A 24,839-nucleotide genomic window follows, 5' to 3' on the forward strand; every position below is an offset into this window, starting at 1 on the left:
AGCTTGTGTCCATAAGTTGCTTCAAAAGGTGTCATTTTGATAGATCTATTTACAGAATTGTTGTAGGTAAACTCAATTTGGGGTATAACAATATCCCTAGTCTTTATATGGTTGCCCACAAGACACGTCAACATGTTTCCAATACTTCTATTTACCACTTCTGTTTGCCCATCTGTTTGTGGGTGACATGTGCTAGAGTAGGTTAGCTTTGTACCCAACTTTCTCCATAAAGTCCACCAAAAGTGCCCCATAAACTCCACATCCCTATCCAATACAATAGAAGAAAGAAGCATAGTTTTCAAGGCACCAAGGCGATGCTAGGCGACAGAAGGGCTCCTTGTCGCCTAGTTGCCTAGGCGATGGATTTTTTTAAGTAAAAACATGTATCCTAGGGTAGTTCCCTAGGTTCCATAATCATATTTCCTTAATAAATATCCATAATTTTCATAAGAAAAGTATAAACTTCATGTTAAAGTATAGAAAATCAGCATATTTACAGAAGAAAAAGAAGAAAGAAAAGAAAATTCAAAAAATATAGAGGTTGAACCCCTATTTCTGTTATAGGAAAAGAAGAAAAGATGAGGTGGAAGAAGAAATTAGTAATATAAACACACAAAATTAGTAAAGAAAAAGAAGAAAATGTGTTGATTGGACAACATTTTATGTTCTTCCTTACTTATTGGTTCAGGTTGTGAAGTCTTTGAGGGTTCAATATAGCATTTAGCAATATTTTAGTTTAAAAATGTCTATTTTATAATTATAACCTAAAAATTAAGAATATAAGTTTTTTATAACATGCTATAGAAAACTGCTTGGCGATTAGGCGAGGCGAGCCTCCAAGGGTGCCTTGTTGCCTAGGCATTACCTTGACAACTAGAGAAGGAAGTCCATGTAATCACACCACCTTTTGAAGAACAATTCAGCTATGTGAGTAGCATCAATTGTCTTTGAGCAAGGTATGAAACGCACCATCTTGGAGAACCTATCCACCACCACCAAAATTGAATCATGGCCTCTTGTTGTCTTAGGGAGTCCAAGCACAAAATCCATGCTTAAGTGAACACATGGTGAATTTGGAACTAGCAAAGGTGTATACAGCCCCGTGTTTTGAATATTTCCCTTTGCTAGTTGGCAAACCCTACACCTTTTCACCACCCATTCCACATCCTTGTGCATCTTAAGCCAAAAATAACGATCTACCACATGTAACCCCGCTAGCGATGGGTTCCTAGGGGGGTCAAGTTAGCTATTCAGCATTGCTTTCTTATTTTCTTGAGTTATGTAACTTAATGGTTCAAAATATCAATACGCCCATGTGTATTGATAGAGGCATATTGGTACTTTGAACATGCGTGTTTATATTTTTTTTAGTTTTTGTTCAAAACCTGGTTTTAGGGCCATATTTAAGTGTATTTTTATTAACAAAGGGGGTTCCCAAAACACCTGTGTATATCGGGACCCCAATGATACGATACGATATGCCCGATACGGGGCATATCGTATCGAGATTTTGATCCTTGGTAACTTATGGACTTTATAGTTGCTTGTTAATGTCCTAGTCTATTATTTTTAAGTTGAGTCATGTGAGTCACTTAAGTGGGGGTATTTCTATCAAACTATGTTAGGGCATTACCTTGCTTGGAGGCAGCTATATCAGCCTCAAATCATGTTTGTAGAAGGATCTTTTTACTATTTTGAAACCCTAAAAACTTATACTCAAAGTTGTCAAGGCAACGCCCAGGCGGGCACCCTTGGAAGCTCACCTCGCCTGATCGCCAAGATGTTTTCTATAGCATGTTATAAAAAACTTTTATATTCTTAATAGCTTTTAAAAATAGACACTTTTAAACTAAAATATTCATTTTGTATGTTTATATACTTGTTTCTTTTTATTATTTTCTTATTTGTTAGGGTTTAATCAACACAAACATTGCTAAATGCTGTATTGAACACTCAAAAACTTCAAAACCTGAACCAATAAGTAATGAAGAACTTAAAGTATCGTCCAATCAACACATTTTCTTCTTTTCTTTCTTTTTCTTCTCATGAATATGTTGGAATATGTTGATTTTCTATACTTTAAAACATGAAGTTTATACTTTTTATGAAAATTATGGATATTTATTAAGGAAATATGATTATGGAACCTAGGGAACTACCCTGGGATACAAGTTTTTACTTAAAAAAAAAAAAATCCATCGCCTAGGCGACTAGGTGACAAGGCGCCTATCACCTAGCCTCACCTTGGCACCTTGAAAACTATGCTTATACTGTCCAATAAAGAGGTGATTTCAGCCCTAAAAGTGAGGTGTTCCTGATTTTATCTTCCCTACACTGTCTCACCTCAAGATTTTAATGCTTCTTGTTGTTGTTTTCTACTGGTTTTATACTTTTTGTTGCATTACCGGGGCTAAGCTAAATCACAGCCCAACCCGCCCAGTTTGTACCCTAACCAAAAAAAGGAAGGAGTTTTGAATCAAACCAAATTGCTTAACAGAGAATCATAAAACAAGGAAATCTTTGGATAATTCAAAACCCTAGTTTAAAAGCACTTGTCCCAACAGGTCAAGAGAATCCAAAACATCAAAGTAATCATGGTCCCTTACGTCTTTCCTGAAGTCAAGGTCCCAAGAAATACACAAGGAAGTAATACAACAATCAAAGTAATCATGGTCCCTCATCCCTAATTACCCTCCAATACCCAAAGGGCCTGGATTGCCCACACAACTAAAATCGAAATTCAATTTCTTCCACCCAACACTTGGTGGTGACCATTCCGCATAAACTCTCTAAAATGATGGTGTTTAGGATATATGAAAGTTTAAGAAGCCAATTTTGTGATGGTAATCCAACAAAAGTATATTTCTTTGCAAATGTATGAATATAAAAAATAAGTTATCATAAACTTCTAAAAAATACTAACCACTGATGCATATTATTACTTTTATCCCTCCCTTGAAGCTTGAGACTGGCATAGGGCCTGAATGATGACCTGAATAGGAGTAAAAATCTTCTCCAGGATGGGACCCAAAATGTTGGTTTTTTGGATATACTAAAGTTTAAGAAGCAAAATTTTGTGATGGTAGACTTACAAAAGTAGATTTTTGTGCATATGCATTTAATAAATGATTGCACAGTAAGGTTCTAGAAACTACAAATCATTGAAATACATATTGCTACTTTTATCCCTTAAAGCTTGGAACTGGTGTAGGGCCAGATTGACATCTTGGATAAAGCAAAAGTCTTGACCAGGATAGGGTCCAAAATGCTAGTACTTTGGATGTACAAAAAGCTTAAGAAGCCAAATTTTGTGATGGTAAACTTACAAAAGTATATTTCTATGCATTCTATTCTAATAATTGGCTGCATATTAAAGGGAGGTATTAGCTGTGGTACAAGGACTACAGATTTCCAACCAACTTGGAGTGACTAATTTGATAGTTGAAGGAGACTCTAAGGTGATAGTGGGATGGATGTCGGACCCAGAAACTGTTGTTTGGGGATATAGAGACATCACCAAAAAAGTCAAATGGCTTATGAGCACAATGTCAGTTAGCTTTCAATGGGTTAGTAGATCAGCAAATGCTTTGGCAGATTCTTTAGCTAAACAAGGAGCTTCAAGGGATTCTCTGTTTTTGGCTAATTTGTAACTGCAATCTTAGGGTGCTTCCTCTTAGGGTGCCTCCTCTTAGGATGCTTCATGCTTGTACTTTTTCTATCTCTATTTAATAAAATACCATTCATTCATCAAAAAATAATAATTGGCTGCATACTTACTACTTTTATCTCTTGAAGATTGAAACTAGGTTCTATCAGAGGTAGAGGCCTCCTTCAGATGGGTTAACAGATCAGCAAATGAACTGGCTGATTCAATAGCCAAATAGGGGAATCTAGAGAAGAGTTGTTTTGAGCTTGTTTGCTTGGTTGATGTGGACAGGGGTTGTGATGGAGGCCCATCTCATCATATGGGCGACAGCTCATGGGAAGAATTCAAGATAAGCCAAAGAACTCAAAGAATCCAAGATAATTCAGGAATTCAAGATACATCAAGAATTCAAGAGTCCAAGATAATTCAAGAATTCAAGAACCATCAAGAATTCAAGAATTCAAGATCATCCAAGAAGCCAAGAGTTCAAGATAACCCAAGATTCATACCAAGATTAGGATAACTCATGCATGGATAAGATCCAGGGAGATCGGACGGTGGAGATCAAGCCCAGAAGAGTTCGAACCTATCTACAAGATTGAGATGTTTAGATCAACTACAAATTTAATTTTCTTTCCTAGTTCTTTTACAATTTCCAGATGTATTATAAATACTGCTATTTTCCAGTTAATAACACATTACACTTCAGATTTCCTCTTCAATTCTCGCCACCTTTTCTCTCTCCTCTAGAGATTTTCTTTCTTTCTTGCTTCGCTAGAAGCTTGGTTCGCCCGGTGCTTGCGTAGCCAGCCCGGTTTATTGCTTCCACGCTGCGTCAGGTTGGCTTTGTGGGAGAACTGAAAGATGTACTTTCTTTTGTATATTAAAATTAAAAAAAAAAAGTCATTTATGTTATTCATTCCAGAAAAAAATAAATAAAAACTGCAATTCTATCAAAGCATATATGATTTGTGTATATGAGAAATATGTGTAGCAACTTGGGCACATCTATTGGCTTGACTTGATTGATGGTGCTGCATTATCAATCTGTGCCAATATCCTTATACCATGCCAACCTAAAATAAAGTTAAATGAGCACATCAACACTAGGCCCGAGCCCAGTCGGGAAAATAAAAGTCTAAACTTTTGGGCCCAGCCCATATAAAATTCTGGACTGGATCGGTCCAGCCTCAGGTTGGGCCCGCCCAAGTTGCACCCCTAATGGTGCATTATCAGTCTGGGCCAATATCCTACCATGCCAACCTAAAATAAAGTTTAATGAGCACATCAACACAATAGTATATCTCCATGTATTCATGATGTTACAATCTCTAAAACAAGTGAACCTTTTTTTCTGAAAAGCATAAAATAAGAGGACTTTAGGATAATGGAAAGCTGGAACCTACCAACAGGACCTGCTTGGACAAACAGCTCCCATAGCAACTCCTCGGTAACCTGTAAAAAGAGAAAACTTAGGACATGAGTCAAACTTTTTATTTGAAACAGTAACAATCAAGAAGATTTGTATTAACAATAGGCACAAAAAATACAACAGGTACAATGTAGAAGATGTAAATCAGTTGGAACACAAAAGCCTGAAAGCTGTAAAAGCAACAAGACTAAATAAGCAATTGCTCGGTGTGGTGATAAATCCTGGCCTGACAAGTATGAGAACATGGATTCAAATCTGAGAAAGGTCATTTCATACGCAAAATGCTGGATGTTAAGTCCATATCTAGGGATGCAACTTGGGTACCCAAGTTGAAGATTTTACAGTACATCAGGCTTATGGCTAGGTGATGCAGTGGGGCTGGAACAAACTATCACAAGACAGAAAGAGAGAGGAAGAGAGAGAGAGAGAGGAGAGGAGAGGAGAGGAGAGGAGAGGAGAGGGGTGGAGAAAGAGAAAAGAGAGTCTCCAATCTGAAAGTGAATTGGAATAAGAGTTGTGTAGCGGGGGTGAATTTACGAGAAGATGAGGTGCATGGCTAAGGCTTTAGACTGCGAGGTAAGTGGTTGGCCTCTAGTATATTTAGGTCTGCCCCTGGGGGAAATCCTAGAACAGAAAGCTTTTGGCACCCAGTTTTGGAAAGATTCACTAAGAAGTTAGCAAGGTGCAAGAGAAATTATATCTCACTAGGGGGTAGAATCACTTTAATCAAGTCCACCCTGGCCAACCTTCCGGTGTATTTTTTGTCTACCTTTAAGCTTCCTGTCAAGGTTGCCAATAAGCTAGAAAAACTCATGAGAGACTTTCTGTGGGAACCGGGTGACTCAAAAAAAGACCATTTAGTGAAGTGGGAAGTAGTTTCTAAGAAAAAGGAAGTCGGGGGTCTAGGCATTGGCAATACTAGATTAAGAAATGTAGCTTTCTTAGGAAAGTGGTTGTGGAGATTTCCTTTGGAGCAAGACAGTTTGTGGCACTTGGTGGTGGAAAGTATTCATGGGATGACAGCTAATGGATGGGATGTTGGCATCGACCCTAGGACTTTTCATTTCTCCCCTTAGAAAGCAATTGCTAGAGTCTTGCCTTCCTTTCAGCCTTTCATCAGATTTGATGTATGCTCAGGTAATAAAATCTTGTTTTGGGAGGACCTTTTCCTTGGGAACACCCCCCTTAAGGATAGATTCCCAATAATGTATTCTCTTTCCCTAAATAAATTCAAAACCATCTCCTCACTTCATGTGTCTAAGGGGACTTGGAATTTGGGTTTGAGAAGAGGATTGAGGTATTCAGAATTGGCTTTTGTAGATGAGTTGTTCACTGTGTTGCGTTCAGTTTTCCTAGATCTTTCCTACCCAGATAGTAGAATTTGGAAAGAGTCTTCTTTAGGGACTTTCTCTTGTTCATCTTTTTTCAATGCCTTCTATTATGTCCATCTCTTTTCCTGCTAAAGAAGTTTAGTTTGGTATTCCCCTGTGCCACTAAAGGTTAGGGATTTTTGCTATGAAGTGGCTCTTCAAAAGATCAATACTATGGATGTATTTCAACAAAACAAGCCAGATTGGAGCCTTTCACCACATGTCTATTGCCTTTGCTTAAGAAATGGTGAGACGGCAACTCATCTTTTGATTTCTTGTCCTTTTGCTTCTTATTTGTGGGATTGGTTCTCTTCTTTGTTTGGTTGCAAATGGAATCCCCCCTCGGGTGTGCTGAACCTTTTTAACTCTATCTTCTTCCAACAAACAAGGAAAAGAGGCAAGGTAATGTGGAGAATAACAAGAGCAGCCATCTTTTGGTCAATTTGGGAGGAGAGAAACAATAAGATCTTCCTAAAGCAAGAAAAATCCAAGGAAGCACTTGTTGAGGTTATGACCATCAAGGTTATGAATTGGCTAAAAGTACAACATCTCTTCAAGGACTTCTCCTTAGCTGACTTAATTAGAAATTGGAGTACTATAACCATATCCTCTCCCTCCTCCCCTGTGGTACAAGAAAGTTAGGTACCACCGCCTCAATTCAAGGTGAAGTTAAACTTTGATGGAAGCTCCTTGGGTAATCCAGGTCAGTCGGGAGCTGGGGTGTGTTCAGAAATTAGGAAGGAAAAGTCTTGGCCCTATACTCAGGCCCAATTGGGATGGGAGATTCCTTAAGGGCAAAAGTAATGGCCTTACTTCAAGGATTGGGACAAGCGAAACAATGGGGAATGCAGCAATTAGAAGTGGAAGGAGACTCCAAGCGAAACAATGTTTTGGGCTTGTTGTAAGATTTTGTCTTGATATTCCATCCATTTTGTGGGTGGTAAATCTGTAATTTTTTCAAATCATCGATGAAAGTTACTCCAAAGGGTCCTAGGATCACTCTAGGGCTTGTAGGAATCACTCCATACAGTAAACTTCCAAGAGAGCTCTAAAGAAATCTCCATTCATTCATTAGCTTCAAAAGGAAGAGAATACATCTATTTATAGAGTATCTTGTGTGCCCCGGAAAACTGTTCATCGTAATTACAAAAATGCCACTCATTGTCATGCATCAAGAAATACAATAACTTTCTATCTACTAATGCAAATAAATCGAAAATTGAAAGACAAGACCTACTAACTAGAGGAACAAGATGTTATAGCCCAGGCCCACATGGGACTAGTTAAAATGACAAAAATAACCATACTGTCCAAATATACAAAAATACAGAAAATTTCAAAAAAAAATCCAAATTTGATTCTTCAGCTCCTGCATTACTAGGCCATTAAAAATTTAACAAATCTAAACCCAAGCAACCCAGGTTGCAACCCATCCATATCCAGTCCACCCCTCCTAAAACCCCATATAACTGGACCAGCATTTTGTAATAACCATTGAGGACTACTTTTTTTTTGTTGACTGTAAAATAAAAGTATAATTATATCAGGGATCAAGGAGTAAAAAATATAAAATTATGATTTTTGCAGAATCTCCCTCAACCAAGAATAATGAGGGCCTCCTAGAAGTGACCAACACAATATAGAGGGGGCAAACCTTCATGTGACTGATGAATCTAGGAAAGGTCCTAAACAATGAATAAGCTAAAGAAGCAAATTCTATATTGGAAAATAAGAATTCCTTTGTCAACATATAGAGGAAGATTTATATCAGTAATTATCAGCCAAAATTCTAAAATCTAAGTGTATGTGAGGGTGAAAGATCTAGCTGATAAAAATTTAAACAATATAGAATGTTTAACCCACTAACTAGCAAACTCTTAGCATGGGCTGATGATAATCAATGAGGATTCATTACTTAAAAATCACACTCATAGCCCATAGTTTCAACCTGTAAACAAAATCAAATTTCGGAAAATCTTTAATATTTTATTATTCTGATGAGTTTCAATATTGGGACATTTGAGGTTTTAACTTAAACAACTAACACCCTTGTATCTTGTTTTGGATCATAGTGGTCTTAGGATGGTTTCCGTTTGACTCCTTTATTAGTTGAAGAAGATTCTTTTTGGTAAGAAGATTTTAATAAATTCACTTCAAGAGGTTATTACTTAATGTCAATAACCTCATGCAATGTTAGCACCCTAGATCTGGAAGGAGCCTGGGCATGCCTATGATTCTCTGAAGAAATCGAATGCAGATGCACTTATGTTGTAAGGGACTAAACTTCAACAGATTGATGGTCACATTGCCAGAACTACATGGGGAGATAGGCAGCTAGAGTACTACACTGGGCATTCAAGCCTGCAATTGGGATGGCAGGAGAAGCCCTTATCTTGTGGCACTAATCAAAGCTCACTATGTCCCAATAGATGGGTGAATTCTCGTCAAAGAATTAAACTTTCATTAAGTTTCTGAAGTAGGATGATCATTCCTGGCCCCAACCATCCAGCCCATAAATCTTACTATATCCTGAGAAAACCACAGGTGTCCTGATTGGGCACATGTGGATGGCTTGGACCTAAATTTCAGTCCTGGGATGCAGGCCAGACCTAGGCCTACAAGAAACCCCTTGTAGGTGCTAGGCCTAGCTTGACACCCCTAGTCTACAGTCTAAATGAGGATGGTACTAAAGCTGCTAAGAGGTATTGGTAGAGATTCCAATATAATCAAATTTGCTTAGGAGAAGGAACGTGAAACTAGAATTGCAAGTGGAATGTGGGGATTTCCTGAGGTGATTATTTGGCTTGAATTGGTGGATGTATACTTGGACAAATAATCAACGAGACCCTATTCTAGGTTTTTGACTTTTTTCCCTATTAGGAGGAGAATTTCCTAGCAACTTCTCGAGAATCTCTGCCAAGGCCTACATTGGAATTACTGATGCATCTCAAATATGAAGAGAATATGGAAGAAATTTTCTCAAAGAAATTACCGCTTCTGATAAAAAAATGCTCAAAGAAATAGAAAAAAGAAGAAAGAAATTTGACGGAACTCCATTAATATGAGATGGCTTACAATATGAGGCAACAAGATTGGAGACTCACTCACCCAAGTGAGAACTCCCTAAACTCTCAAAGAAAACCTTTAGGGTTTTCAAAACAAAGGGAATAACATGATGCCTCTAGCTTGAGTTTACAAGGCTTTATATAGAGAACAAAAACTAACTGTTGGAGCATTAAATGAAAAATTAGTTGTTGAAGTATTAAATGAAAAACTAGTTATTAGAGCATTTAATATAACTAGCCATTATAAACCCACTAACCAAAACGGCCATTGGAAGCCTATTAGTGAGTTCAAATGTAGGCCCACTTGTCTTCTCCTTCTAAAATTATATGATGCTTCTTAGGGCATGAACGTCTGCATCAATTACACTCCACTTGTTCTGGTAAGGCAACCTCAAGTTCATAGGGAAAAACATGTTCAATTTGAGAATGATTATTTTGAGGGCTTCAGAGACTTGCTTCTTGGTTGGTGGAGGGACTATGAAATGGTGAGATAGGGCTCGAATGTGAAAGCAAAGAAACTCCAAGTAATAGATTAAGAAGTGGAAGGACAACCTTCAAAAGATGGAAAAACAAACAGAGGACCGTCTGAAAAGTCATCTCTAAAATTGATATAATGAGGGAATAGGACCTGACCTCAGAAAATAACAGAGCTAATATTTTCAACAAGTTTGGTTATGAGAAAGTGGAACAATGGAGGAAAAGGGAAAAAGTTAGGTAGCTGACAGTAGGATAGAGAGAAAACCAATTTTATAGAAGACGGCTAATGTGGGATGGATTTAACACAACACGAAAGGTTTCCATTATGAAATCATTGTAGAGAATTTTAAGACATGCAGAGTTTAGTTACAACTTACAAGTTATAATAAAAATCCATATAAAGAGGTAAGCAAAAGATTTGGACAGAGTTGTTTTTGAGAAGCATACGGAGGCTCAGAAAGGAGAGTTGGAGAAACCATTTGGAGAAGTATTCATCCATATTGATAGCGATATTTTTTAGAGTGACAGATAAATGGAAATTAGTACAGTTTAATTAGTGGTATTATCTCTTTTCTTTCTATTTTAGTGGGATCCTAGTTTCACTATCGGAAAAAGAACCAGAAGAAGACAAAAATTTGGAGAAGCTAAAATGAAATAAATGGTTATTTAATGCTCTATCCCTAGCTCAGTTGATAAAAGTATCATATTGGAATAATAAGGGTACATGTTAAGTCCAGTTTGCCACCAAACACACACACACAAGAAATTAGTAAAGATATATTTACAGGGAGAGGCTGATCAAAAAGATGCTTATAGGGTGAAAGGAAAATAATAAAGTTAAGGGAGAATATGGTGAAGAAGGGCAGAAAGTAAAACCTGTGGATCAAGATTTCCAACATAAGCAGTTGCATCTTGATTCCTCTCAGCTGAGTGTTGGCCCAGTAGGTTTGCTCCAACACCAGGAGCAATCCGAGTCGTCATTGCCTGCAATCACTGAAATCTTTCCCTTTCTTGTAGTAAAATAACTGAAATTATGAAAATTTAGCAAACCCTTAGGAGCAAAAATATACTACAGAAATCAACAACGAACTAGTTAAAGTTGATGCATGTAACGGAATTGGAATTGGAATCCCTTGAAATCGGAATCGTAATGGCCTATTCCCCCTACCTGTTTGGTTCAGACAGGAATAGGAATTGGAATTGGATTCCAATTTATGCTGTTTGGTTCATTAAGAGTCTGGAATCAGAATCAGCCATGATTTCCAATTTTGCCCCTAATAAAAATAGAAGTGCAGACAATGCATGAAAATACCAAAAAAGATTTTGCAGAAATTGCAGAAATTTTGCAGAAAATACCAGAAAATGCAGAAATAACAAAATTGCAGAAGTTTTGCAAGAAAATGCAGAAATTACAAAAAACAAAATTGCAGAAAATGCATGAAATACCAGAAAACTTTGCAGAAATTGCAGAAAAATCAGAAAATTGCAGAAATTACAAAAAAAAAATTGCAGAAAATTCAGAAAAATGCAGAAAATCTATACTACTTTAAAAAGTACGAATGGCCTCAAGAATATTTCTGGAATTTTCTAAGGACAATATTTACCCCTCTATATTTAAATTTAATGATAAAAAAATGAGGGCAAATAGGGTAATTGGTTCTTGATATTAAATGAGTTGAAAAGAGGTAATTTAAAGATATTCAATGCATTCAATTCTCTCTCATTAAATCCAACATTTAAGTTATTAACTTGCATTCATGTTTATTGGATAATATATTTAAGTCATTTTTTATTTCTTCTCATCATTAAGTTCTATTAATTAAATCCATACTTAATAAATTAATAATTCCAATAACATAAAAGCTTATACCTTTAAAATCTACCTAGCAAAAATAGTGTTTTCATCTAAGTGTTGGTAAGAAATTAATTAAATCATTTTGGGTCAAATGGGTTAATCCATGCTGCCACGATTAAATAATAAAATTAAAAAATAGATAAAATTAAAAAAATGAGAACATTTTTAACATACATATTAAACAAAAATAAGTATGTTAAATAAGAAATGTTTTTATTAATGATGAAAATGGAATTTAAAATTTCAAACCAATTGAAAATAAAAATATTTTCCTATTCTCTCTCATTAAATCCTATATTTAAAATATATTTTTCTCATCATTAAATTCTTCGGATTAAATCCACAATATTAATTTTAATAGTATAAAAATAAATATTTTGAAAAGTAATTTGAAAACAAAACCATTTTCTTCCCTCACGGTGGTGAGCAAGCAATTTGACCATTTGGGGTCAAATGGATTAATAAATAATGTCATAATTAAATAATAAAAAATTAAAATAAATAACTATGAAATATAAGAAGTATTTTTATTAATGATGAAAATGGAAAGCCAATTTCAAAATCTACCTAGAAATTAAATGATGTCATAGTCAAATAATAAAATTTTTATTAATAGAAAATACAAAGAATCACAAAAATAAAAAAAAAAAAAAAAGATAAGAGAAAATTTTGGGTACATATTTAATGTTATATATTTATAAAAAATAAAATATTGGGTAAATATCTAATATTGTACATTCATTATACTGAACAAAAGTAAGTTTTATACATAAGAAATAATTTTATCAATGATGGAAATGTAATACAAAATTTAATGTCAACCTAAAAATCAAACAATTTTTATTTTTAGATGGTGGGTTAGTGGTTTGAGTAAAATGATACCATAGACAAACAAAAATTAAGTGTGATAAGTAAAAAATATTTTATATAGTGTAAATGAAATATATAATTTAAAGGGAAAAATTAAAGTCAAAGTCGGTTGTACATTTAAAATTAGGTTGCAGGTTGGTCCAGAAACCAACCAAACTCTGCAAACCGGCTCTACATTTCAAATTATAAAAATCCCCACCATTTCATCAAAGGCTTATGTAACTGTTGCCAACATGGGACTCTTATTCCATATTGGACACAACAGAAAACCTATACCGAAAATAGGTTTTCAGTTTCTCTCCCACTCCCTCTATCTCTCGATCTCCCTCCCTTCTCTCTCACTCACATAGTCATCTCTCAATCTCCTGCTCCCTCTGTCACTCCCACTCTCTCTGCAATGGTCTGTAGCCAAATCAAAAACTCTCTCTCTCTCTCTATTGTTTTCCCTCAATCTTTCTCATTCTTCTCCTTCACTCTCCCTCTCAGTCAAAATCTCCTTCTCCCTCAATCTCTATTGTTCTCCAATTGGTGTAAATTTCATAGCCAAGAGTTTCTTGTGAATTTTATCAAATTTGTGTAATAATTTTTTAACCATACCAAGCTGGTCTCATGTTCTTTTATACGATCTGATTAATACCATATAAGTGTGTAAGAAAATAAGAAAATAAAAAAACGAGAGAGGGAGAGGGAGAAAAACTGAGGGAGAACGGTAGAAATTAAGGGAGGAGAGATTGACCAAGAAAGAGAATGAGAAAGATTGAGGGAGAACGATAGGTAGAGAAAGAGAATGAGAGAAATTGATATAGAGAACGTAAATGTAGAAACCAAAAACCATTTTTATTTATTTTCAAATCACATAGTCGTTGAGCAGATAAAGATGGTTGTGAGTGAAAGAGTGTGAGGGAGATTGAGAGAGAGAGAGAGAGAAACTAAAAACCCTTTTTTATTTTCCAATCACCCAACATTAAAGGGCAATTTCAGTACAAGTTTTTTATTGTGTCCAATATCGATTAAGAGTCCCATGTTGGCAATAGCCACATAACCCTCTGGTGACATGGCAAGAATTTTTATAACTTGAAATGTAGAGTCGTTTGTTAGAGTTTTGTTGGTTTATGGACCAACTTGTAACCAAATTTTAAATGTACAGTCGGCTCCGACTATAATTTTCCCTAATTTAAAACTAATCCAAAAACAATGCTATTTCTTATCTAGATGGTGAGTCAATTATCCAACTTTTCAAAAAAATGCATGATGTCATAATTGAATAATAAATATTTAAGTTTATTTTTAATCATATTGTTACTTTTTTAAATTTTCAATTTCTATCTTAACTATGATATATCTAAAATTCAAGTAATTAATATGAAGAAAAATTTCTCACGTGCAACGCATGTGCTTAATTACTAGTGCATGAAAATACCAGAAAATTGCAAAAAATGCAGAAGTACTGGCAAGTACACAATCAAGTACCCACTCCCTGCCAAGTACATGATCAAGTGATCCACTCCATGCCACCACATAGTATGGAAATATTCACTCTCTATATCTTCCCTACCAAACCTTGATGAAAATCAGATCTGGTTCAGCCATCCTCCGTAAGTGGCCTAATTAATATGGAAATGGTCCACTCTATTTCTATTCACAACTGTTTTGTTTATAAATAAAGATGGAAATTCATGAAGCTTGGCTTCTTTACAGAATTTACTATCATAATTTCTTTGGTCTTGGGTTTGGAATAATGTTGTCAATGTTTGTGCTAAGTCCAACGCATAGAAGCAGCATTGAACAGTGATGTAGTTGAACAAAATAATTAAATGGATGGAGTACAAAGAAGAAAGCAGCACTGAACAGTAAATCAATGATTCAGAACTATTTATCCCTTGGTGGAAAAAATTGAGAGGGCTTCACCCTATAAAAAATGTATTTTTCCAAAATAACCTTTTAGGTAATTTCCCTAGATTCTGCGATCAGTTCCATGATGCAATTAATTGATGATGACAAGTATTCTTGCTAGATCTTAATGGTATTTTGCAGCTAGTTCTGTATCATCTGTATGGATTCCCACTGAATATAACATGGTCCTATGCATTTGCAGGATATTGAATTATCAAAAGAGATAAATGAATCATTCAAGCAGTCATCCCAAGCTAGGACAAAACTCTCTTCAGGTGCCGAAATGAGTGTCCATGTCTTAACAACTGGGTAGGTCTTGCTTTCTCCAATTTAGTATTTGTAAACTTGGTATAACACATTAAGAGTGCAAGTTAACACTGCTATGCAAGTTCAGTTTCCTAAAAATTTGTAATTTTGGTCTGGTAACTGTGTACAGGTATTGGCCAACATATCCACCAATGGATGTACAGCTTCCACATGAACTGAACGTACACCAGGTAGGTGAAAATGGTTTAGGAGTTCTTCTTTAGCAATTAAGCTACTTTGTGTTCAATCACCATCTCTTTTATCCTTCATCGTGAGACAGGACATTTTTCAAGGAATTCTACTTGAGCAAATAAGGCACTTGATGTGGTATAATTCTTTGGCTCTAGGCAGCCTTTACTGGCCTAGGCTCCTTTGTACTGTTATTTGATTTAATAAAATACCTTACCTTTTACAAAAAAAAAAAAAAAAAAAAATCTTTAGGTCATTGTGTATTGAAATCTGAATTCCCAAAAGGCAAAAAGGAGCTGGCAGTTTCACTATTTCAGGTTGGTCTTTTCTTAGATCATTCACTTTTTTTTAATATTTTAGTCAATAACTAGATTTTATTAAAGATCAAAAGCTTACAAAGCAAGAACTAGGTTGGTCTTTTCTTGGATCATTTACTTTTTTAAATATTTTACTCAAGAACTAGATTTTATTGAAAGCTGAACATGATACTAGTGTGCTCCAAAGCAGAAGCTATCTAAATGTCAATGCTTACAAAGCAAGGGAAAATGCCCAAACAAGAATACAGGATAACAGTACTAAGCTTGTACCTAAGAGCTCCAATGGGGTGTCTTTCTCATAGCAACTGCTCATGCAAGGAAATGAGATACAGAGATAGCAGATCTTAGTTCCAATCAGTATGATTTACAATACCAATGAGATTTGGTAAATCTCCCATTTTTACTAGGGGGCAATATGAAATATTCCAACCATCTTTCTAATATTTCATTAGAATTACAAAAAAATATTTGAAAATATTTTCCTAAAAGAAAAATAGGGATTCTATAGTTGGATGATTGTCTTTCTGTCTTGAATGTAGTCCATTTACTTAAGGGCCATTTGATAACAGTCTGATGTGGACGCTTTTATTGGGAAGACATATCACCGCCGGCAGCAGCAGTAAAGGGAGCAAGATTTGCTGATTCTCATCTTATCTAATTCTAGCTAGATACAGTTCTTATCTTATCAGTTCAGTAGGATAGATTAAGGGAGTCTTATCTTATCTTATCAGTTTAGTCTTATTTTATCTTATCAGTTCAGTCTTATCTTATCTTATCAGTTCAGTAGGATAGATTAAGGGAGTCTTATCTTATCTTATCAGTTCAGTTTTATCTTATCCTATCAGTTCAGTAGGATAGATTAAGGGAGTCTTATCTTATCTTATCAGTTCAGTCTTATCTTATCTTATCAGTTCAGTAGGATAGATTAGTAGGGAGTCTTCCTAATTAGCAAGGAGTCTTCCTAAAAGTAGGACTCTTATCTCTTGTAATCTCCTATTTAAGGAGCTGATATTATTCAATAAAGGCATCGAAAATTTCAGTCAAGAAAAGAATGAGGAGAGTTGGTGATCTCTTGAACAAATCACCATTAAGGCACCAAAATAGGTTCCTCAAGAAAAGAGAGGAACAAGGGAAAACAGGAGGTTTTCCCCATGGACCGACCCGTGACGAGATCCTATTCTCGGGCCCATAACACAGTCAACCTCAATTGAATGACTTACCTCTCTGTCTTTAGGATACCGTCTAAGAAAGCAAAGAAATTGAAAAAATTGATGAGAGATTTTCTTTGGGAACCAGGAGAAAGTAAAAAATACCACTTAATTAGTTGGGGGTTGTGGGTAGAAGCAAAGAGAAAGGAGGATTAGGGCTCGAGAATGTGCTTAAAAATAACTCAGCATTGTTAGGGAAGTGATTATGGAGATGGCCTTTGGAGAGAGATAGACTCTGGCACCAAGTGGTGAAGAGTATTCATGGATGATCAGAGAGTGGTTGGGATACTGGTGCTAACCTAGCTACACCATGGAAAGCAATTCACAAAATTCTTCCGTAGTTCCTTAGTTGTGTTAGGTATGATGCTTGTTCTGGTAATTCTATTCGGTTTTGGGAGGACATTTGGGCTGGAGATCTCCCTCTAAAAGACCATTTTTCCATCCTTGTACTCTATTTCTTTGTATAAAAAAAAAGTGATCTCAAAATTCCTTACGTCAATTTTAAATTTGTCAGCGTTGTCTTGGGATTTTGGTTTCCATAGAGGGTTAAGGGATGAGAAAATTGAGTGTTTGTCTACTCTTCTTTGTTTGGGTGTAGTTGGGATATGCCAGCAGAAGTAAGCACAATCTTTAACCCTTTTGTTTTCTCTTAGCCCCATAAAAGAGGAAGGAAAATGTGGAGGTGCACGCAAGCAGCATTGTTATGGACAGTATGGGAAGAAAGGAATACCAGGACCTTCCAGTAAAAAGGAATGAGTAGTCAAGCCTTAAAGGACTGCATTATGTACAAGTCAATACATTGGTTAAAGACTCTAGAATTGTTTAACCATTTCTCTTTTACTGATTGTTGGAAGGATTGGATGTTGGTAGCAAGCCGTTCCTCCTCCAAGGTAAGGGTATTGACTAGCTAGGTCCCCCCTCCTCTTGGTTCTTTGAAGCTGAATTTTGACAGGAGTAGCCAGGGTAACCCGAGTCCCTCTGGGATGGGAGGTGTACCAAGGAATGAGGCTGGAGAGGTTGTCTTACTCTACTCTGGCCCTTTAGGTGTTGGGAACTCTATCCGTGCAGAGTTGTTAGCTGCAATACAAGGAATACTTCTCGCAAAAGAAGTGGGCATGGAGCAACTTCTGATTGAAGGGGATTCTAAGACGGTGGTGGATTGGTTAAATAATCCAAAGAATGTCACTTGGGGCTACAAAAATGAGTTAAAGAAATTCAAATGGCTGACAAGGAATATGTCTATAACAGTACAGTGGGTTGGGAGATCAGCTATTGTTCTGAGCACAACTCTAACTCTTGTTTAGCATCAACATTCATGTAATCTCTGTTGTAGTTTATGTATTTGCTGTTTGGAGAGGCTGCACCTCGCACCTCTAAGGGGATTTTCATGTAACCAATCTTTGAAATAATGGAAGATGATTTTATTTATCAAAAAACAACAAAATATTCAGGGGTAAAGTAATCTACCCAATAATTAACAAACTGTCAATCTCCACCAATAACTATCAAACTATCAATCTCTTTCCAGTTGTACCAGCTTTTGATTTCTGACTTTTGTTTCACATGAAACTCTAAAAACTGTTCATCAATGGTAGAGCTTCTTCAACTTCGAACTAATAGCACTCCTCTTTCAGATGGAAAGTACAAATGGAGAAAATTTCAAGTCCAACAACCAACAAATGAAATCTAATACGTACGTTGATTCAATTTCAACCAAATATAATATTTATCATCATTGGTTAAAATCAAATCTAAGGGCTTTTTCATCAACTTAGGATAAAAGACTAGCAGCAATGGAAATAAGAGATACCTTTGCCAGAACGAAAACTGAATAAAACACACCTCACCGTGGTCTGGTCGGGTCTGCAATAGAAAGACGGGAGGAATGAAAAAGAGTGTGAGATAGAGAAGGAGAGGAAGAAGAAGATGAAGAAGAAAATGAGAAGAGAGAGAGAAAAATCGACAGTTGACAGTGACTTACCTTGCCGTTGCCGGAGCTTCAGTCCAAATTCGTTCTTCAAACTTCAGCTGCAAGGAGAGAGTGACGAGAGATGAGGGAGAGGGTTAGAAAGTTGGAAATTTGGAATCGGGCAGTGAGAAGGGTTTGAGGGCTTTTATGTCATTTTCATTTTGTTCTTTTAAAATGCGAGAATGGGATTCCGATTCCTACGACGTGGGTCGGGATTGGCCATTCCTCAAATGGAGATTGCTACTCCCGGACCCTTATTCCTGCGAAGCAAACGGGGTTATAATCTAGCATAATTTATTGCAGAATTGAAATTAACAAGAAGGATTATACATAAACCATGGTTTTCAAAATCAGACCGGACCGGGCGGTCGGACCGGTAAAACCGGATTCTGTTTTACCCTAGAACAGTTATTTTGTCAAAAACCGTGTTGACCCAGGTGGTTGAACCATCCAATGATTTTGGCGATTTTTTAAAAATTTTTTGATTTTTTGTCTAAACATGTCATTTGTTCGATTAGAATGGTCGGACCATTCAACCCAGGAATTGGATCCCCTAATCGGTTCATTGTCCAGTTTGATTTTAAAAACCTTGACATAAACCTCATCCCAACGAAATTACCATAAAAAAACATTAAGGCCCCATTTGGTTCACAAGAATAGGGGTCTCAAATTAGAATTGGAATTGGATATTTGGATTCCAACTATTTGGTTGGGCAAAATTGAAATCCCATTCCCATTCATGTTGGAATGGCCATTCCCCGTACCCCTCCCTTGGGAATGAAATCTCATTCCTATTAGGGATGGCAATTTTGTGGGAATTTTTGGGTATTCGACCCATCCCGACCATAATAGGACACATTTATCAAAACCCTATAGGGTTTGGGATGGGTTTGGGTTTTGACTTAAGGTATCCGATATCCGATACCTGGTTTTATTTGAACATGAATACCCATTTCTGATACCCGATTATAAACCCATATAATATATAACATATTACGAAAAATTAATTAAGTAGAAGTCAAGAGGACCCCTATGTCCTATGACATTCCTATATTGGTTAATTTGCAAGTTTCAGGCGTCTGGTTAAGTTCAAGTCCAATCCAAGCAATACTTTCAGGTAGTAGCTTGTTTATTAAATTTTCAATTATTTTTTGATTTATTATTTTTACTTTTAACATCAACAAAAAGGTTAACCAAATATTAATTTGTCAAATATAAATTAAATTATCATTTAACAATTTATAAAAATATATACTTTTTACTCAAAATATATCAAATTTGTTAAAATTTCTAGGATGTATATCCTATGAAAATTTATAGTTTTTAACTACTAAAATAATTATTTCATTATTAAAATTTGTATTTCTATAAATTTTTTGAAACTAAAATTCATTTTTTAATATAAATGTAAATTAGTGGATTTGATAGATTCAGTTTAATACTATATTCTTGAATATTTTGTAAACAAAACTTTTTTATTTTTTTTTTGTAAATGATAAATATAATGTTATTAAATATAAATTAATATATTAACTAATAATTATAAAAATATATAAAAATTGTAAGATATATACATGCACAAATTTATAAATCTTAAGTACTAAGACAATTATTCTATTGTTAATATTTTGTTTTTATAAATTTATTTGTTTTAAAATCATCTTTTGATGTAAATTTGGTTTTGATAGATTATTTATTTCATTTATTTATAAAATGCTATTTTTAAACATTATTTCTTTTAATTCTTAGTTGGAATTGTTAACCATAAATATGTATGTTTGTTTGGGAACATGAAAGTTGATAAAAATTATTTTATTTCATTAAATGACACAAAAGGCAAGATGGCTTAGTGGCTTGAAGTAGTATTAAGAGTTTCACTGCAATCATTGAGTAATGTGGGTTCAAATAGCGCTTTGGTTGGATGGGTTGGGACGGGATGAATTTGGAAATTTGTAAGAAAAACATAGACGGGTATGGGATCAAGGTACACAGGCGGGATTGAGAATGGGTAGGGTACCCTACCCATTGCCAATCCTAATTCCAATTCCTATTGTCATTCTCATTCCTATCTAAACCAAATAGACTATGGGAATAGACCATTCCTATTCCAATTCCAACTACAAACCAAACGGACCCTAAACTTAAGTTGCTCACAACTTCATGCTAACCCAAAAACAAAATTGCAAATTTTTTTAGGGAAAAAACAACCCCAATTTTATACTTCAACCATTACAATACCTAATAACAACAAGGTAGGATAGCAAACTAGAATGCAAGAACCGAAAATAGAAAACAAGGAACATGGATGAATCACAACACATCAATAAAAAGATAGCAATAGCAGAGAAGGGTAAGAAGAAGAGGAGGAAGATAAGACACTCTAGAATGTACCTTTCCTACCAAAAAAAGAAACTTCTCTGGTCCTACAACCAAAGACACTATAGCTATGGATTTAAAAAGGGGATTGGGGGAAGGGATGGTAGCTAAGAGCAAAGAGACAGTAGTAGTAGCCATTAAGTCTCGCTCTGGTCTTGAGAAAAGAAAGGTAATAGAAAGAAAACAAAGAAGAAAAAAAGAAAGAGGAAGAGAAAGAATAGGAGCAATGTACCACGTATGTAGGGCTCTCTTCTACCATCGTCATTTATGCTTTTTTGAGTGCCCTCACGAGTTGCATGTGCTCTCACAAGTCACAATGCTACCGCTACAAGAAAATGGCATAATAGCACATATTTGGGCGGTCCAACATTACAAACCATGCGTCCCATAGAACGGTTACATGACAAAACAATCACATAGAATATTGATAGTTTGATACCCATCTTTTGCACAAATGATCTCTCGTGACTAGTGAGGCACCATGGGGTGATCATTTTCAGACCCGCCCATCCTGGTCCAAAAATTGTAGGTATATGGGATGTGATAGGTTTTGTGTTCAAACCAAGTACGTTCAAATTAATTTGCACATGGATATATTTTATTTTATGCTATTAATATAAGGGCATGTGCTATATATGTGTGCAATCAGAGGTAAAGATATAAGAATATTATACAATCATATTTATCTTTACATGAACCAAAACCAAAGGCAAATATCCATTTTATAATAATATAAATATTGTGTATGTGTCTGTATATATATATATATATATATAAGAAAATGGTCCACATCATATGTGCCCTCCTCTTCCATTCCCCTTTTTCCCCATTTTTCCTTAAACTCTCTCTCCTTTATCCCTTACCCCTTCCCATCTTTCTCAATAACTCTCTCCCGTTCTTCCTTTTACCTTACCCAACCTTCTCGTTAGGCCATATTGCAAGGTAGGTCCCTCATTTAGATAGAAAAAAAACATCCTATCTATCTATCTATCTATCTGTATATATATCTATATCTATATATAAACAAAGCACCAATGTATACAAACCATCCTATTATGGATAGAATAAATCAACACATATCTTGATAGGGAACTTCTCAAAATATTTTCCCTCCTCCCTCATTTCTTTCCAACTTCTTGCATTTTTCCCTTGTACATCAATCAACCACCCCTGTTTTCGTTCATTTTATCTTATGTGCAATGGCTTTTTTACTTTGTTTTGGACATTGTTCAAAAGATCAAGATCATCTCCTTGGTCCAATTCATTTGCTTAAAGGAACCAATTGATCAATGCATGTTTTATAGAGAATCTACTTGGTTTTTAACAACATTTTGGAGAGAGACCACACCATCATTGCCTCTCTTAATTGGTTGTTATCACATGTTTTTCACATCTTTTTTTAATATTTAAATGAATTATTGATAATTAATTAATAATTAAATGAAGTTTCAATCAATTACTAACTATGAAACAATGCGTATCAATGTCAATGGAGAGATCCTAGTATGTTATTATCATTGCTCCGTCGAGCAAACGACACAACCCATATTTGGGTCAATAAGATGAACATATATGGGTTAATAGATTGGGTTTTTGTCTTTTGGTAAGTGATTCTTACCTCTTAATTAACTTTTTTTTTTCAAGTTAGCATTCTTGGCAATGGATTTCAACTTAGCATTGTATAAACAACTGATCAATCGGCACTATAGAGTTGGGATGAGAACTGTTCATGTGTGTACTCCATGGCCAATACAATTATTGTTTATTAATAATTCATATCTAAAATATTTGTTCAATTCAATAATTATTGTTTATTAATAATAATTGATAGTTTATTGATATTTTAAACTTTCATTAGTTAAACAATAATGTTTCAATAATTAAATAACAATTTATTTTATATTTTCAAACAATAATTCAACAGCAAATTTAATAATTTATTAGAATGGTTTTTGGTAATTACCAATTTCTGTTTTGGTAATTTAAAATGGTTTTTGGTAATTTTAAATTAGAAAATATTAATATTTCTTAAATTGGAAAATTATTAAATTGGAAATATTAATAATTACTAATATTATTATAATTGAAAATTTTAATCATTCATATTATTATATGAAAATATTAATCAATCTTCATAATTTTTAGAAAATTCTTACCTTAAAATTTTAGTAACTTTTAGAAAATTATTTTCCATAATCAATTATTAAATTGAAAATATTGATCATTTTGATTTTCCCATGCATAGCACGAGGCCCGCTAGTATTATAATATGAGGTATATAATACATATTATATATAATATGTTACCTTGTATAATACATAAAATAAATTTTATACATATTATATGACATATAACATAAAATATTATATATGTAATATTTGTGATGTTTAATTACTTAATATGCCTTATGATCTTACTAAACTACTTAAATATATCTTGTAGTTTCCAAAACTACATAACCTAAGTCCTCATAAGTGAAGTGTTTTTTAGCCATTTACATAAACTAAGCCATATTCTTTATTTTTTCTTCTTTCTCCTACTTAGTGAATGCCTTGTCACTTTTCTATGTAACAACTTTCATTTTCCCTATTACAAGAAACTCTTCAACTCCAGGCACAAAAGCAAAAGTAGTCATTTCTCTTTATAGGAGTTGTTTCTTCTTTCATTAACTGATCACAAGTGAATGGCATTGCCTAGACCATGTGACTATCTTGTAGTAAATTGATTTTATAGTAGGAGTGTGGTTTAAGTTTCCATTAACCAAAAGGATTTATGAAATTTTTTAAAATATTTTGTTTTATTTTTTAGTTAATTTAGTTCTTAATGAATGTTAATTTGGTGGTTAGTGGCCTACAAATCCAAAATAGTCCCCAATTCAACATCAAATTTTGATGGATGTGGGTAAATTGTGATAGAAAAGCTCTACATGTCTTTCCCTTACTCATAGTCCCAACATGGATGGAATCCTTTGAGAAAGTTTCTTGGAATATAAAATTCCATCATAGCCAATAACCCACAAAAAAATCAAATACTCAATGAAGTCATCAATGTAATAGGTTTCCAAGTTGTTCATGAACATAAAGTCAAATCTAAGAAAAATAAACTTTGGTTGTGTTTGGTATCATTGTTGTTTCTTCATGAAAAGTTTGTGGTAGATTAATAGAAATTGGTGACAAAATATGAGTTGTCGTGCCACAGTTAATAACATTTTGAATTGATCAATATAAATTGTTGTTAATCGCTCAATCTTGCTCCCCACCGAAAAATAACATTTTTCTTTTTACAATTTTTGAACGTCTCTTTCAATAATGCTAATCACTTAAACACTTGTCGTGTTCTCCTTGTGCTTCACTATCTCAAATAATGAACAAAGGCACTTATCATTGATATAGGCACCCTTAAGGCGAGTTATGGAAGGAAGGGGAAAGGGTCAAGAGGACCAAGCCTCATTCTTAGGTATAATGAAAAAAGGTGCAAAAACATGTGGAATTTGACTTATCTTATAAAACTGTTGGATTGACTTTTGATTTTTTTTTTTTTTGAGATGAAATCCATTAGGCCTCTAGCTTAACTTCTAAAACCGCCTTGTTAGCTTATGCTTCATTCCATATTCTAGGCCTAGCACTAATAGGAAGAGGATTGTGAATAAGGGTGTATTTGAGTCGAGTCAAGCTGAGCATTAGGCTATTCAAGTTTTAGTTCAACTCAAAAACACAAATTTTGAAACTTGACTTGAACTCAAATGAGTTTCATGTTTTTGGCTCAAATTCGACTCGAATCGATACTCACATACTACTTAAGCTTAGCTCGACTCAATGGATAACAAATAAATTACTTTTAAAAATTATAAATACATTAATATTAAG

General features: G+C 34.7%; 1 protein-coding gene across 4 annotated transcripts in view; it reads right to left on the minus strand.

Moving 5' to 3' along the window:
* EMB2444 (RNA-binding (RRM/RBD/RNP motifs) family protein) overlaps window positions 1-18,796 on the minus strand; it is a 63,632-nt gene extending 44,836 nt beyond the window's left edge. Inside the window, exons 1-5 of one of the 4 annotated variants that reach the window (XM_088893088.1) lie at window positions 18,610-18,796; window positions 18,439-18,491; window positions 11,159-11,264; window positions 10,867-10,983; window positions 5,053-5,101 (exon numbers count right to left, since the gene is read on the minus strand). In XM_088893088.1, the coding sequence (XP_088749214.1) occupies window positions 5,053-5,101; window positions 10,867-10,971 (154 nt within the window). In that variant the 5' untranslated portion in view covers window positions 10,972-10,983; window positions 11,159-11,264; window positions 18,439-18,491; window positions 18,610-18,796. Of the gene's footprint in view, window positions 1-5,052; window positions 5,102-10,866; window positions 11,016-11,158; window positions 11,265-18,438; window positions 18,492-18,609 lie in introns of all 4 variants that reach the window. The other 3 variants (XM_019198492.2, XM_088893089.1, XM_010265054.3) reach the window with 3 other exon arrangements.
* Window positions 18,797-24,839: the final 6,043 nt, after the last annotated feature.

This window comes from Nelumbo nucifera, chromosome 8, assembly GCF_055504915.1.
Source record: "Nelumbo nucifera cultivar China Antique chromosome 8, China Antique-T2T, whole genome shotgun sequence".
Lineage (NCBI taxonomy): Eukaryota > Viridiplantae > Streptophyta > Magnoliopsida > Proteales > Nelumbonaceae > Nelumbo > Nelumbo nucifera.